The sequence below is a fragment of the Bos indicus genome, chromosome 6 (assembly GCF_029378745.1).
Source record: "Bos indicus isolate NIAB-ARS_2022 breed Sahiwal x Tharparkar chromosome 6, NIAB-ARS_B.indTharparkar_mat_pri_1.0, whole genome shotgun sequence".
Classification (NCBI taxonomy): Eukaryota; Metazoa; Chordata; class Mammalia; order Artiodactyla; family Bovidae; genus Bos; species Bos indicus.
In genome coordinates, this window is record NC_091765.1 from 3497227 (window position 1) to 3513057 (window position 15831).

At 37.5% G+C, this 15831-nt stretch overlaps 2 protein-coding genes across 4 annotated transcripts in view; both read left to right on the forward strand.

Annotated features, from left to right (window-relative positions):
• The window catches only part of BBS7 (Bardet-Biedl syndrome 7), a 39020-nt gene extending 30812 nt beyond the window's left edge, over window positions 1–8208 (forward strand). For 2 of the 3 annotated variants that reach the window (XM_070791007.1, XM_070791006.1), the window contains 5 exons: window positions 1312–1476; window positions 4713–4822; window positions 4939–5042; window positions 5193–5316; window positions 7015–8208. In XM_070791007.1, the coding sequence (XP_070647108.1) occupies window positions 1312–1476; window positions 4713–4822; window positions 4939–5042; window positions 5193–5316; window positions 7015–7148 (637 nt within the window). In that variant the 3' untranslated portion in view covers window positions 7149–8208. The remainder of the gene's footprint in view (window positions 1–1311; window positions 1477–4712; window positions 4823–4938; window positions 5043–5192; window positions 5317–7014) is intronic. The other variant, XM_070791008.1, reaches the window with a different exon arrangement.
• A 111-nt stretch (window positions 8209–8319) lies between these two features.
• Window positions 8320–15512, forward strand: CCNA2 (cyclin A2). Its single transcript, XM_019962195.2, has 8 exons — window positions 8320–9851; window positions 10638–10878; window positions 12351–12463; window positions 12642–12865; window positions 13486–13693; window positions 14116–14229; window positions 14732–14865; window positions 15189–15512. Exons 1-8 carry the CDS (start codon window positions 9645–9647, stop codon window positions 15235–15237), a joined length of 1290 nt encoding a protein of 429 aa, XP_019817754.2. The 5' UTR covers window positions 8320–9644; the 3' UTR covers window positions 15238–15512.
• Window positions 15513–15831: the final 319 nt, after the last annotated feature.

Genomic DNA, 15831 nt, shown 5'->3' on the forward strand with positions numbered 1-15831 from the left:
GGAGAGTTTATTTTCAGGATATTACATGATGCATATAAACTTGTTATTTTATTCTGGTAGCAAATTTGTACTTAAAAAAAATATTAAATGCTATGTACAGATTTCCCCCGCTATCTGAAAGTAGGGCATTTTAATGAAACCTTTCATATGCCAAAATAGCATAAAGCAGAGAAGCAGTTACCTTAGGACACATCTTGCTAATGGATGCTTAGACTCAATTGCGATAAAGCACAGATGCTCACAGAGTTCAGAGCTCTGCCGCCTGGTGCTCAGAGCTGAGTGTAGCTCCTGGAGGAGGAGCTTGGTGGGCCTTTCTCGGTGCTGCTGGGGTGCGGGCTACTTCTCTAACAGCTCGCTGCAGAACAGATGCTGAGGCTATTTTTGCTTTGTACCTTTTTTTGTAAAAGCAAAAATCCTCTTTGGATTTTTTTTTGGCTACTGAAAATAGGTACTCATGTAGGCCTTACATAAAATCAAAGTGGCATAAAGTGAGCTTTCAAAAAGCGGGGGATACCTGTGTTAATATTTTTAATAGAGATGAGTCTTTGTCTTCTTTTAGAGGCTGATTTGAGCTGGGCTGTCCTTGGATTATAGTCTTATATATGTTCCTACATGACATTATGGAAATAATTTAACTCTGTGGGTTTTGGTTGTTTTTTTTTTAATCTGAAAATAAGGTTGGTGTGGAGATCTCAAAAGTTTCTTCTATTCTGTATTCTCTTAAAATTCTTTCTGTACCTTTAATTTGATAAACTTGTATTTTCTTAACTATCCATTTGATTCATTTTACATTTAATTTTCTTTACAACCTTTTATGTATATGTGTGATTTGCAGGATAGAAATTTAATTCCATATCCTTGCAAAATAGAAGGTATCATTCCTTAACTTTCCTAGTGGCATGCAGCTAGTGTTTCAAACCTACATCTATCTGTCTTTAAAAAGCCCAGTTCTTTGCTGTCACATTATGCTGATTTTTTTCCTTACCTTGTGTAAGTATGTTTTGTAGTTTGTATAGTAAAAATACTAGATGAACTTATTAAAAATGGAATTGACCTAAATAAACTGAATTTTTATTTGTAAAGGCATGTTATAATGAAAACAAGCTATTTATGTCATTTAACTGTTAAAGTACAGGTATAGCAAAATGTTTATCTGATGGGTAAGATTAACCTGAGAAATTAATTTTTCAATTAAATGGCTGCTTTTATGTTTGTAACTACTATTGCAAAATCCTATTTTTTAATGTATTAAGTACATATAATACCTCTATGTATTCCCACACAAATATGTGCACTTCTATTAAATTGCAGACCCATGAATACATTGACTTTGACAGGCCAGTTCAGTTTTTCTGAACTTCACTCCTGGGTGGTTTTTTGCATGCCTGAAGTTCCTGAAAAACCTCCAGCAGGAGAATGTGTGACATTTTATTTTCAGAACACCTTCCTGGATACACAACTTGAAAGTACCTACAGGTGAATAAAACTTATTTGTGTTTCACACGTGTTTTTACATAAATGGAACTTCTAAATTTTCATATGTTTTAAGACAGTAATTTGCAAATAATATAATTTGAAAACTATACTGTTCAAGAGAATCTACTGAAAAGCAAGTGGGATTAAGAGAATAAAATGGCAACTCACTCCAGTATTCTTGCCTGGAGAATCCCAGGGACGGGGGAGCCTGGTGCACTGCTGTCTATGGGGTCGCACAGAGTCAGACACGACTGAAGCGACTTAGCAGCAGCAGCAGCAGCAATAAATATGAAAGATCAATATGTTTCCCATTCTCAACCCTAACCAGTTAGAAAATAAATTATTTTTTAAAAATGTTTCAGAGAAACAATAACAAAATATTCATAAAAATATGTGGGAATGCTCTTTTTTTAGAAATACATAGAACTTCATGAAGAAAACTTTAACATTTTATTGACATCAAAGATTTGATTAATGTGAAGACATTGTAAACATGCAAGTCCTTCCCAAACTGAAATGAACATTTATCCTAATTCCATTTTGAATTACAAGAAGAATGACCATTGAGTTTCTTTATGCAAAAATAAGAAATGGCTCAGAATTTGAAATCTTAGAACATGCAGGCTTTTGAAGCTACCACATCATGAAGTGAAGGTCATCATTCTCTAACACTCTTCCTCCAGCTCACAGTTGCCCTCCTGCCCTGTTCACTGTCACTCCCTCCCATAGGCCTCCCTACTTTCTGTTTCTGAATATAGTGGAGGCCAGAATTTTCTTCTCCTCTGTTCTTTTTCAGAATGTGTTGGATAAGGCTGATTTCTCTGTAATCTGCTTTGACTTTGTACCCTTATAATTTTTCTCATTCTCTCACAGCTATAGGTTGGTATTGTCTGTTTGATCTTTTGTTTTTATTTTAATTTTGTTGTTTGGAGGGGAGAGGGCTTCTTATCTTCCCTCTGTTTCTGTCTCTTGATTGTTTCCCTGAGCAGTTTACTGAGGTATTCTACTTCCTGCTTTCTAGCTGAGACTTTACCACACTAAGTTCAGCAAACAGCAGTGAACACGTAATTTTACCTTTGAATATAGCCTTTGGGACCAAGAACTCTACAGAAATCTAATTGGTTTTATTTTTTATATATATTTATTTCCCCAAATCTTGCTTATATAATTGGTTTTAGCATCAGTTCTGAGGGACCATTTCACTGTACCCTCCAGGGGATCTTATCTGTGTCTAAGCCTAGAATCATGACTTCTGTTTTGGAGTATGACAGCGAACCTCACACTTTAATCATAGTAGACAATTTGAGAGGCCCCTGGCATGTTATATATTTTTACAATAGCACATCTTTGCTTTTTATCATTCTGTATCCTTAAATATTCTTTTCTTAACAGTCAAAACTCTGCTTATCTTTGAAGGTCCAACTCAGTAGCTACAGTTTTGAAGTTTTCCTAGATGCTCTTTCTTCCTGTAGCATTTTATTCTTACCTGTCTTAGATTTTTATTGTTACTTGTTTGAAGTATGTAATAATTTTTATGCAAGCTAGCCTCTAAACCAGATTGTAAGCTTCTGGGCAGAGTTTATTTCTTTATTATTTTTGTTTGTATCCTCATGTGTCTAACACATGGCTTTGAGCAGAGTGTTGTTTAGTCGCTAAGTCATGTTCAACTCCTTTGCGACCCCATGGACTGCACTTGGCCAGCCTCCTCTGTCCATGGGGATTCTCCAGGCAAGAATACTGGAGTGGGTAGCCATGTCCTCCAGGGAATCATCCCAACCCAAGGATCTAACCCAGGTCTCCTGCATTGCAGGCAGATTCTTTACCACTGAGCCAGCTGGGAAGCCCCTTGGACATAGTGGTACACTCAATACATGTTTTTTGGGTACCTGGTTAAGAAATATATATTGAAGAAGTATAGAAGTATATACTTTGGAGACAGACATACTTAGGTTTGAATCTGAGTCTGTGACTTGCCAGCTATTCGACCTTAGCTATATTACTTTGTGAGTTTCAGTTTCTTTTCTGAGGAATGGAAATAATAGCACTTACTTCACTGAATTGTAATGCTTAAAGGAAGATAAACTGTGTAAGTCATTCTACAGTGCCAGGTACCATATATGTATTTAATGTGAAATTTCATTAAAGTTGAAGACTAGTGGGAAAAAATCTCATGATTTCTAAAATATAATTGGGATCAAAATAAGTGTGTATTATTAATCTTTCTAGAAAAAAAGAATTCGCATTTGTCTACAGTTAGTCAATATGAAACCAAATAAAAAGGCCACATTGAATACGTAAAGATAGTATATATTAATTAGGAAAATTTTGGTCATCATAAAAAGGAACCAAATGTAAGCAGGATTAACCAAATAAAAGGAATTTATCAGCTTGTATAACTAAGTAGTCTGCTTCAGACACAACTGGATCAGAAGCTTAACTGATCCCTTTAACCCTCTCCATTCTAAGACTTCATCACTTTTCATTGCTCAACTCTGATTCTGTCTGCTCTTGGTTTTCCTGTGTGGTGCCATGGGGGCCAACAACACCTCCATCCAGCCTTTTGTCTTTTCAGCTACCATAGCCTTGCTTTGCCACTAGTTCCAATAAAAGTCCCACGATTGATTATCATAGTTAAAACATGAACCACTGTGGTCATGAAGCACACTGGTAAAAGCTTCTTCCTGAAGTCCCAGAAATAGGGTTGAGGCCAATGAAACTATGAGGAGGGGAGAGAGAAAAAGAGAGAGAGAGGACAAAGGGGTTCCCTAAAGAAAAAGAAGGGTCCTGTGATTATAGATGTTACTCTTAGGTTTGATATTTAAGGATGAAGCATGGAGTCATGCTGTTAATCTATGTGTTACATAAGAACTTATATGAAAGTAAGCAGTTCTAAATGTATTTTATATATATAAGGTATTAGCTATTAGAAATTTTATTAGTGAAAATGAATAAAAAAGTTTTAAGTGAAGGACTTAAATTGTCATATCTTTAGGAGGCATATGTCTAACATCTTGTACTCAGTTTTACAAGTATGTTTAGAACTTGAATTACTACAACAGTAGTAGTTTATATGTTTAAATATGCTTTACATTAATAGTGAGATGTGTATATAAAGAAATTTAAAATTAAATGAAGTCTAAACACAAGGTTCTAGTCACAAAATATGTGTTTACGGGACATATTTATTGGATGTACTTCCTTCTAAAACTGTTTCTTTAAAAATATTAATTTTACAGAAAAGGCGAAGGAGTTTTTAAATCTGACAACATTTCTACTATATCCATCCTAAAAGATGTGCTCTCTAAAGAAGCTACAAAAAGGAAAATTAACCTCAACATATCTTATGGTAAAAGAAAAGCATAAAAAGAATCATTCTTTCTGTTTTGGGGGGGTTGTTGTTACAATAAGAATGTTCCTGATCAAAGTGACTTATCTAATTGTCCCTGCCTCAACTTCTTCTAGAGATAAATGAAGTATCAGTCAAACACACATTAAAGCTAATCCACCCAAAGCTGGAGTACCAGTTGCTTTTGGCTAAGAAAGTGCAGTTAATTGATGCTTTAAAAGTAAGTATGTCTGCCATGGATTCATGATTATTATTTTATTGTGATCAGATTTCTAAAATGGTGAAGAACTTAAATTTGTATACTTTAAGTCCACTTTACACTGGACTAAATTTTGAAATTAAGGTACTTTTATTTTTTATTTTAAATAAGGAATTGCAGGTTCATGAGGGAAACACAAACTTTCTGATACCAGAATATCGCTGTATTCTAGAAGAGGCAGATCACCTACAGGAAGAATACAAAAAGCAACCTGCACATCTTGAAAGACTCTATGGTTAGTGCACTATTCTACCATACCTTGTCATATTCTTTTCTATTGGCTGTTTGCAAAGGATCACATGAGGGAAGCTAGGCGGAAGGAGATAGGCAAAGATTACAGCAGTCATGACTGAAACAGTAACAGCCAATGTACTGCACAGTGTATTTTGTCGAGTTGGTTTTAATGTTTAATATTTTTACTTGATAATATACAAGTAAACATTAACAAATGAAGTAAATGTAATGCAATTAATTTATATATATGAAGAAACCTGGTATGATACCTTATGAAACATTATAATTTAGGCTATATTACATACACATAATTTTCAGTTTTCATTGCTATTTTGAAATATCAAAATACAGCATTTAATATTTTTATGCAAAATTGAATAAGGGTTATATATGTGTTGTGTCAATTTATAGTCTAAAATTCATTTTGCTTTGGTGGCAAGAAGTTGAGTGTTTCACAGTATATTGAAAAAGCAAGAGCAAGAGGGAGATGTGAGGAGGCAGAGAGAGAGGAAGGAAAGAACAGCTTAAGGAAATTTTTTTTTCAATCTTTACAGAAGACCTGATATGCATAGTATACCTATTTATTTATACATCTTTATAATCAGGTGGGATATTTAATCCTTACAACAGTGCTGCGAGATAGATGGTGCTGTCTCTGTTTTTCACATTTTTTAAAACTGAAATCTGAACTTAAGAATTTGCCACATAAGTAGCTAGTAGCAAAGCCTTCATTAGGACCTCCTTGCCCCAAGATGCATGCTTTTTGCACTGTGCCAAGTCTTCTATGGAGTCAATTGGTTTTATTTTATGCCCAAAGACTTGCTCACAAGCTATAACAATAATATCCGATATCTTAATATTTACCATGTGGCAAGCACATGATCTTTTATCCTCATAATAACCTAGAAGAAGGGTGGTACAGAACTGCCATCTCTTATCACTAATTTTGCAGTCCAGAAAGCTTTGAAATCAAAAGCATTTTTTGATAAATCATTTGGCAATAAATCTAACTTGATCTGAATTAATAACAGAACCTCACATAAACTGCTATGAGGTTTTTTAAAATTCCACTTAGTGTGAATATTCATACATTTTGTTGCAGAAATGTTGTTTTGTTGTCAGATGCTGCCACTTACTTTCCATGAGTATTATGCCATACATATGGTATATTCCTTTTATTATCTTACTAAAATATGAAAAACTATGAAACACAACTTAGAGGCTTTAGATAAAGGCTTTGACAGCTTGAATTATTTCTACTGTACATATGTCCATATCTTTGAATCTAGAAATATTTGTCTTCAAGTCAAATCCTAAGAATTTTACTTCAAATAAAGCTGTAAGGAACAAAATCTGTCTACACTATGTCAAAATGGTCAAACTGGTGGGGAAAAAAAGAAAACCACTTGTAATTTTATATATACTGATAGGAATTCAAAACTGGCCAGCAGTTGATTGTCTGAACTAATAGCTTGTAACCAGTTGTTAAGAGAGTTATTAGCCAAATGATTTATATTTTGAAATTTGCTGTAAAATCCCCCCCAAATAAATATTTTTTAATGCACCAATCCTTTTAGTTGTGTATGTTAAACAATAGAAATTACAGGTGCTAAGAAATTCTCAAGCAGTCACTTTCATTAAATAAAGTGTGGTTAATAGAATTAATCAATGACAGAAAATTATCCTTTTTTCTTTGTAGGCATGATCACCGATCTTTTCATAGATAAGTTCAAGTTTAAAGGCACCAATGTAAAAACCAAAGTGCCTCTTTTACTGGAAATTCTGGACAGTTATGACCAAAATGCACTGATTGCTTTCTTTGATGCTGCATGAAATATAAACAAGGTAAAGTTCCATAGAAGTTGTCCATTTAAATAAAAATTGTTAAAATAGAATTACAAGCTAACTGTACATACTTTTATTTCAAGTGCTTTTTAATACTGTCTAAACATAAATGAAGTATGACTTGTTTTTTGTAGCGTTTTTTTTTTTTGACAAATGTAATTTTTTTAAAGTAAAGAGAATTTTTATTTTTTTAAAAAATGGAATATTATAACAGATTTTAATGATTTTTTTTTTTCAAGAGGCTGTTTTAACTTTCAAATCAAAAAATATTGTTTGGAAAATAGACACATTTAAATTTTTAACAAGCTAACACATATGTATAAACTGCTTTACAGTTTTCAAAATGTATGTACATATGTGACCTCAAGTGATCTTCACAGTATGTTGATTATTTTGTCAAATCATAGAAGAAAACTGATTCTCAGTGAGATTGTGTTTAAGAGGACATGCTGTTATTCCATGAATGTGGGACCCAAGTTCTGGTGCCTCAATTACGTTTTGGTTACTGTGTGTGTTGTCAACTAGGTGATATAACCTATAAAATTTTTTTCTAGGAATTGAGATTGATTTACAACTGATTTTGCTGTTGCTTGGTAATGTTTTGTGGCTCGTACTCAGTTTGTTAAATACTTGGGTTGGCTCAGTGCTTTAAATTGTGGCCAGGGAAATCAGACCTTGCACAGACTGGGGGGATTTTGTACTACATATGAATAGTACAGAAATAGTGATGGCTTCTTAGATTTTCCTGCACTAATAAATACTAATTTCCTTTTTTATCATATATGGAGGGAAATATAACTTTAAGACTATGGAAGTCATCAATCTTAATTCATATTTATTCTTATTCAGGTGAATATTGTACTTAAGATTGTGCTATTTAAAGTGGCATAAGGATTATAATAGAAAATAAACTATTCTCTGTGTTTTCAAGAAGGGCACACTTATTAATTTGTTGGAAAACAACAATGCTCCTCAATTATATACCATTATATTTATTAGTTATGTGCAAGCCTTGTTGTATATTAAATGTGAAAATTTGTTAAAGGCACGTATTTCTGTTTTATTTTAATAAGGTCATATTGTTTTTACTATATTTAAACAACCTTCATTTCTACATGGAACACAATTATATCTGCTGCTGCTGCTGCTAAGTCACTTCAGTCGTGTCCGACTCTGTGCAACCCCATAGACGGCAGCCCACCAGGCTCCCCTGTCCCTGGGATTCTCCAGGCAAGAATACTGGAGTGGGTTGCCATTTCCTTCCCCAATGCATGAAAGTGAAAAGTCAAAGTGAAGTCGCTCAGTTGTGTTCGACTCTTAGCGACCTCATGGACTGCAGCCTACCAGGCTCCTCCGTCCATGGGATTTTCCAGGCAAGAGTACTGGAGTGGGGTGCCATTGCCTTCGCAATTATATCTAGGTCACTGCAATTTCACTACGTGCTTTTTGTTGGCTGCCATACCTTGGGGGAAAAAAAAGAGATAAAAGTTAATGGCTGTCTAGTTGAATTTCTTGTATATTAGTTTGTTACGTATATCAACAGTAATTCAAGGTGGCGGTTTAATTGCATCTTCATGAAGAAAAAAAGGATAAGACTGAAGAAGCGTGAAAATGGTAAGCGGACACTATAAGTCATCCGCTTGAGTATCAATTACATAAGCAGAGTGTGAAATGATTAATGCACATTAATACTAATGAGAACTTATGACGTGTAGATATTATCACCCCAGTTAACCGATAGGAAAACTGAGAATCAGAACATTGAGTAACTTGAACAAGACCACCAGGCCAATATGGCCGGATCCGATTTTAGACCTTGAGAAACTTCAGTCAAGCTAACTGGAGGTCCTAAGGCTAAAGGCCGGGTGGTGATGGTGTGATCTTTAAGTGATGTTTGACTCTGGGACCCCATGGACTAACCCCATGGTCAGGCTCTATGTACGGCCCACTAATAATTGCTAAAGTGTAATTCACTTTGTACTAGCGGCCGCCCCTACCCTAAGACAGGAACCGCTTAGCGGCGGTATTTAAAGCCACCATAAGCCTAGGCCCCGCCTCCCCGCCCGGCGCAGGCGTCCTTCCTTCTGCCGCCGTTCGCTGTTTCTTCGTCCCGCTCCGCCCCTGTTCGGGTGCCTTCGCAGCCGCCTTCATTCGCCTGCGACCGCGGCGCCCCGAGTGACGTCACAAGGACTGGCCCCTTTCATTGGTTCATTTCAATAGTCGCGGGATACTTGAACTGCGGGAACAGCCGCAGCTCCGGCGGGCTGCTCGCTTCATTTCGGGGGCGTCCTTGTCCCTCCACGCCCAGCAGTTCCTGCCTCCGCCTTTCTCAGTCTTCTCGGTCCTACACGGTCCCGAGCGGACGGGCAGGCTGGCTCGGGCTGCGGCGGGCGGGTACGGCTGGAGTGTTCCTCGGCTGGTCGGCGGGACGCAGTGCACGCTGCTTGGCGCCGGGCTGATCCCGCCGCGCCCCCGGGAGCAGTGATGTTGGGCAGCTCCGCGCACGGGCCTGCGGCCCGCGAGGCGGGTTCGGCGGTAACATTGCAGCAGACGGCGTTCCAGGAGGACCAGGAGAACGTCAATCCCGAGAAGGCGGCGCCCGCCCAGCAGCCCCGGACCCGGGCTGGACTGGCGGTACTGAGGGCCGGAAACTCGCGGGGTCCAGCTCCCCAGAGGCCTAAGACGCGACGGGTAAAGCAATGAACGATATCCTCAGGAGGGAGGGCCGAGCCGGGGTTTTGCACGGGTTTAGCCGGCAGAGGAGAGTGGCGAGAAAGCATTCCCTGGGCTTTTCGCGGGAGGCTAGGATCTGGAGTCCCTTGATCCCTGGGTTTCTAGAGTGTAGGACGCCACATTACTCCCATTAGTTACTCTCCCATACTGTCCCTGACAGCGCTATGCGTTCATGCTGCCTCTCAGCTTTCCATTGGGAGTATTTTTCCATTGATAATGGGATCAAACCAAGCCCCACAACGTTGAGTATGATCTTTGCCCGCCTCCGCGCCTTTCTGCTTTAAACCCCAGGCACTATTCCGACCTTATTCGTCTTCCCCATATGGGTAAAGAAACTACCTCTACTTTGGGCAAAGGTATAAAAAATACTTTGCTTTTGGTCAATTCCGCCATCTTACTGAATTTGCTCTGTTGCTCCACCCTGGGGTGAAAAAGGAAAACCACTTTTGTTTTTTGCCATCTCTGTTAAATTTGGCATCTTTCGGCCTGCCACTCCAGGCATCTCTGGCCTAGTTTTGCAAAGTTCCATTTGGTGTGACTCTGAAATCTTTGGTGTCACAGGAATGCCTATGACAAATTGAAGCATCTCTTTTTTCTCCAGCTACTCAAATTTCCTTGCCTGAACTTTGCCCCCAAAAGTTTTAATTTTCCTGATAGAGGATTTGGGACTATACTCAGCAGTATAAGGGGATGAAAGTAAAATTCCACTTAATAGGCTCAAAGCAGTTAATTATTTCATTGTAGGTTGCACCTCTTAAGGATCTTCCTATAAATGATGAGTATGTCCCTGTTCCTCCCTGGAAAGCAAACAATAAACAGCCTGCATTTACCATACATGTGGATGAAGCAGAAGAAATTCAAAAGAGGCCAACTGAATCTAAAAAATCAGAAAGTGAAGATGTCTTGGCCTTTAATTCAGCTGTTACTTTACCAGGACCAAGAAAGCCACTGGCACCTCTTGATTACCCAATGGATGGTAGTTTTGGTAAGTTTTAAAGAAAACTTGAATAAATATAATTATTAAATAGGTTGGATTAATATTTTCCTTCTAAGACATTTTACCTGAGCCTTACTACATTATGAGTTAGGCATAATATAACAAGTTTAGAAAGGGTGTGACTTATCTCAGGCCTCACAGCTAATCCGTGACCTGGTGACCTCCAAAAAGATTCTAATCCCATGCTCCTTCTGGTACACTGCTAGTCACATCAATTTCATTAGATCCCAAAGACTTAATTCAGAGAAGGCAATGGCACCCCACTCCAGTACTCTTGCCTGGAAAATCCCATGGATGGAGGAGTCTGGTAGGCTGCAGTCCATGGGGTCGAGAAGAGTCGGACACAACTGAGCGACTTCACTTTAACTTTTCACTTTCATGCATTGGAGAAGGAAATGGCAACCCACTCCAGTGTTCTTGCCTGGAGAATCCCAGGGATGGGGAGCCTGGTAGGCTGCCATCTATGGGGTCTCACAGAGTCGAACACGACTGAAGTGACTTAGCAAAAAAAAAAAGACTTAATTGACCCTTGAAATATTTGCTTGGTTGGGAGAATATATTTCAGTTAAGACTAACTTTGTTCATACCATTTCAGAGAATGCCATCTGAGGATGCAGCTTTAAATATTGAGATAGCCAACATCCCTTCCAGCTCTAAAATTTGTTTCTGTAAAACCTGAGTGATTGTCTGATATCAGAAAGAATTGTCTTCCTGTGAGTCAGAGTAACTGCTATGGACAGCTCTGTCTGCAGTTTGTGCTGCTTTACCATCAGGCTATGGGTTCACTGGACAGCTCACTGAATTCAGTATCAGTTTTAGTTGTATAAATGAGAGGTATAGCAGAGAAGTACTTTGGAAATACAGTAATTTGTGTATTATTTAAAATTTACAGCAAATTTTAACCTCAAAGTAAACTTTGAGCTGAAATAATAATGGATGACATTCATTGCCTCCAAAGATGAATTTACCAATCACCCATTGATTGTACCGTTAATATGTTTGAACTGCCCATGACAAATCTGATTTCCTCTTTAGCACACTTGTTAGCCCTGCTTCTAATTGTTGCCTGGATTATGCTTTGCAAATGTTAGACTTTGGGGTCTGCAAACTCTCTTGTGACAAATCCTAGATATTATCTCAAGAGTTTGGATTTTAACCTTGTTCTAACAGAACCAGTCTTCCTATCATGCGAGGTGAATGATGGTTTAACTTAATAACCTGCTTCTCAAATTCATTTTCCTGTTAATGGTCTAATGATATTTTAATTAAAATCATTCCAAAACTAAGTAGACAGAGGTACTAAAATGAGAGTTAAATCTTCTATGTATTTTGTTATAAAAAGCTCTTTTAGTCGGATGAAATAAGCTCATTGGTAGTATGGGACTCCTTACAAGGACAATCATTTTTAGCTCTTAAGTCAAAAACTAAGTGAACTTAACTGTACTTTTGATTTGTCCCAGAGTCTCCACATACTATGGAAATGTCAGTTGTATTGGAAGATGAAAAGCCAGTGAGTGTTAATGAAGTACCAGACTACCATGAGGACATTCACACGTACCTTAGGGAAATGGAGGTAACTGCTCCCTGAATCTACTCTTTACACTGCTGTTTATTTACTGTGGGGAAATGAAATTAAGATGATGTTTTTAAATTCTTTAACTGCCAGTTAATTACTGTAATTATAAGTTTCTAGCATGTAGCTAGTATCTGTTAATGATAGAATTTCTAACTGCAATTTTAACACTCAACAGGTTAAATGTAAGCCTAAAGTGGGTTACATGAAGAAACAGCCAGACATTACTAACAGTATGAGGGCTATCCTCGTGGACTGGTTAGTTGAAGTAGGAGAAGAATATAAACTGCAGAACGAGACCCTGCATTTGGCTGTGAACTACATTGATAGGTTTCTTTCATCCATGTCTGTGTTGAGAGGAAAACTTCAACTTGTGGGCACTGCTGCTATGCTTTTAGCCTCGTAAGTCCAACTTGGTTCACTGGGTTAAAAGTGATTAGTATTTTTCTGTGTAGGGAAGAAATTGTGATTTAAAATACATATATTTGCCAAGTGTGATGTTTTAACATATAACACAAACCAGGACTCACAACTACTTGAGGGGTGATAGTGTAGATGAAACTATAAATTTAGGACATTAATTTGCCTAAATCGGTCTTTCAGGGCACTAGAACCTACAGACTGGCAAGATTTTAATACACTAGGACTAGGTTACAAAGTATGGTTCCTTCCACAGAAAAGTACCTTCTGTTAAATAAGCAAAAGCTTACCTTTTCCCCATTAAGATATGAAAACTAAAATATAAACCATTTTTAAAGAAATTTCCTACATTTTCAATTATTTGATGACCTTGCTCCCATCTTGGGAAGTCAGTCTCTCATTTCCTTGGACTTCAGTGGAAGACATATATATATGGGGCTTTTAATTAGCATTTATCCAATTTCAGCTAAAAATGGTCAAGTATCAGTGGAAACAAGCAACTGGTTTCAAATTCATTCCATTGATTCTGCTTAAGGGATTTCAAGTTGGGATAAACAAGCTTGCTTTTCTTTTAGAAGGACTAATTACTTCTTTCATTGTAGAAAGTTTGAAGAGATATACCCGCCAGAAGTAGCAGAGTTTGTATACATTACAGATGACACTTATACCAAGAAACAAGTTCTAAGGATGGAGCACCTAGTCTTGAAAGTCCTGGCTTTTGACTTAGCTGCACCAACAATAAATCAGTTTCTTACCCAGTACTTTTTGCATCAGCAGCCTGCAAACTGCAAAGTTGAAAGTTTAGCAATGGTAAGTTCTTTTCATTCTGTTGAATGAAGATTCTGAGGTCACAAATGGGGCAAGCTCTAGTTTCATTATACAGTCTTGGCCAAGGAATATAGTATTCTAGGACAGATGAGTGCTGCAGCACATGAGAGCAAGCCCATCACTCGCAAAGGATAATGTAAACTGGGAAAGCATTGGGGACATGAGAATGGAAAATAAGTGGTAGCCAGAAGGGTTGTTCTAAAGGCTAGAGGAAAAATACAGGATGAGAATGAAGCAAAACAATGCAGTAGTGGATGTATTTAAAGATGTGACTGTGAAAATTTTTATATGGTTGCTATACAGCAGTCTTAAAAGACAGGAAAAAATTAGGTCAAAAAGGGAGGATTTGAGGTTTGAATTCCAGAGCTCTTATGATCATAAAGTTATTTACTTTTTCATTCCAGTTTTTGGGAGAGTTAAGTTTGATAGATGCTGACCCATATCTAAAGTATTTGCCGTCAGTTATCGCTGCAGCAGCCTTTCATTTAGCACTCTACACAGTCACAGGACAAAGCTGGGTATGTATTACAACATCTTCACACGTCTACTTTGTGATTTTAAATGCCTGTGCCAGATAAGTAACTGTCCTAGACAATTGATAGTTGTCTAAATGTACTGAACTGGAAGAGTTGTTCAACCATCTACTCTGTTTAAAGTGTCCTGTCTTAGAAAGCTTAGTTAATACTTGGATTTGAAAGATGTGCTTAAAGAATTTGGGCGACAAGGCCTGCCACTGGCAGGGAAAATTGTAAAAATTGAAGTCAGCAAAAAGGAGCTTAAGAAAACTGGAAAATGTTCAGTTTAGTTGCTTAGTCATGTCTGATTCCTTGTGACCCTGTGGCCTGCAGCATGCTAGGCTTCCCTGTTCACCATTGGAGGTGTTAGCTAGGCTTCCCTGTTCACCATTGGAGGTGTTAAATACTGAAGTTTAACAAAACTCAAGCTTAATGCCAACTACTAACTTGTGTTTAGTGTCTGTTACAAAAACAAAGTCCAGTGGTTTTCTCCTCCCTCCTGCAGCCTGAATCATTAGTACAGAAGACTGGATATACTCTGGAAACTCTAAAGCCTTGTCTCCTGGACCTTCACCAGACCTACCTCAGAGCACCACAGCACGCACAACAGTCAATAAGAGAGAAGTACAAAAATTCAAAGTAAGAATTAACAGCAGTAGATATTACACAAGTTTGCTTTTCCAGGCTGTCCCTACAGTTCAGAGTTCCTTAATATTTTAACTTTTATTATTTAAGCAACTGCTCTCTTAGCAGCCATGTGTTTTGAGCTTTCTGTCCTACATTTGAGGGAGAAGAGGGGAGAGGAACAGGGCATGCATGCATGTTTGGGGGACCAAACTGGCTTTGTAAATATTAAATCAAGTAGGCAGAAATTTGTGAGTTCCTGGTATGTGTATAATTCCATGATCTGCTTCACCCAATGAATGTTGACTAAAAATGGATTTTTTTTTTTCTACTTACAGGTATCATGGTGTTTCTCTCCTCAACCCACCAGAGACACTAAATGTGTAACAGTGAAAAGACTGCCTTTGTTTTCTAAGATGTAAATCACTCAAAGTATATGGTGTACAGATTTTATCTTAGGTTTTAATTTTACAATCATTTCTGAATACAGAAGCTTATGGTCCAGTACAAATTATGGTATCTATTACTTTTTAAATGGTTTTAATTTGTATATCTTTTGTAAATGTAACTATCTTAGATATTTGGCTAATTTTAAGTGGTTTCTGTTAAAGTATTAATGATGTCAGCTGTCAGGATAATAATTAATAAATTGATTTGGAAAATTTGGTTTGTAAGTCAAATTTAATTTGAAGTAAAAATTTGACTTCAGGATTTCACTCAGAAAAATTCATCAGGACTGGGAAGGCTTCTCCTTCCAACACACAGGTGCTGACATTCACTTCCTTAAGGAACTGGGCCAGCTGTGACTTGGGAATAATCTGAGACTCTGTCAGGCCTGTGTACACACTATGAAAACACTTCTTCATTCGTCAGCTTTTAGTACACTTGACCTACCAAAATGACAGCTATTTAAAACCTGTAGAGTTCTCTAAACATTTAAAGCGTAATGTAAAAAACTGTATAAAGAAGTAGATTTTATGA

Excerpts from the sequence above, each read along its gene's own strand:
- CCNA2 (XM_019962195.2), top strand. The coding sequence starts at position 9,645 with ATGTTGGGCAGCTCCGCGCACGGGCCTGCGGCCCGCGAGGCGGGTTCG. Across the intron at positions 9,852-10,637 it reads AGAGGCCTAAGACGCGACGG|GTTGCACCTCTTAAGGATCT; the intron begins GTAAAGCAATGA and ends ATTTCATTGTAG. Across the intron at positions 13,694-14,115 it reads AAGTTGAAAGTTTAGCAATG|TTTTTGGGAGAGTTAAGTTT; the intron begins GTAAGTTCTTTT and ends TTTTCATTCCAG.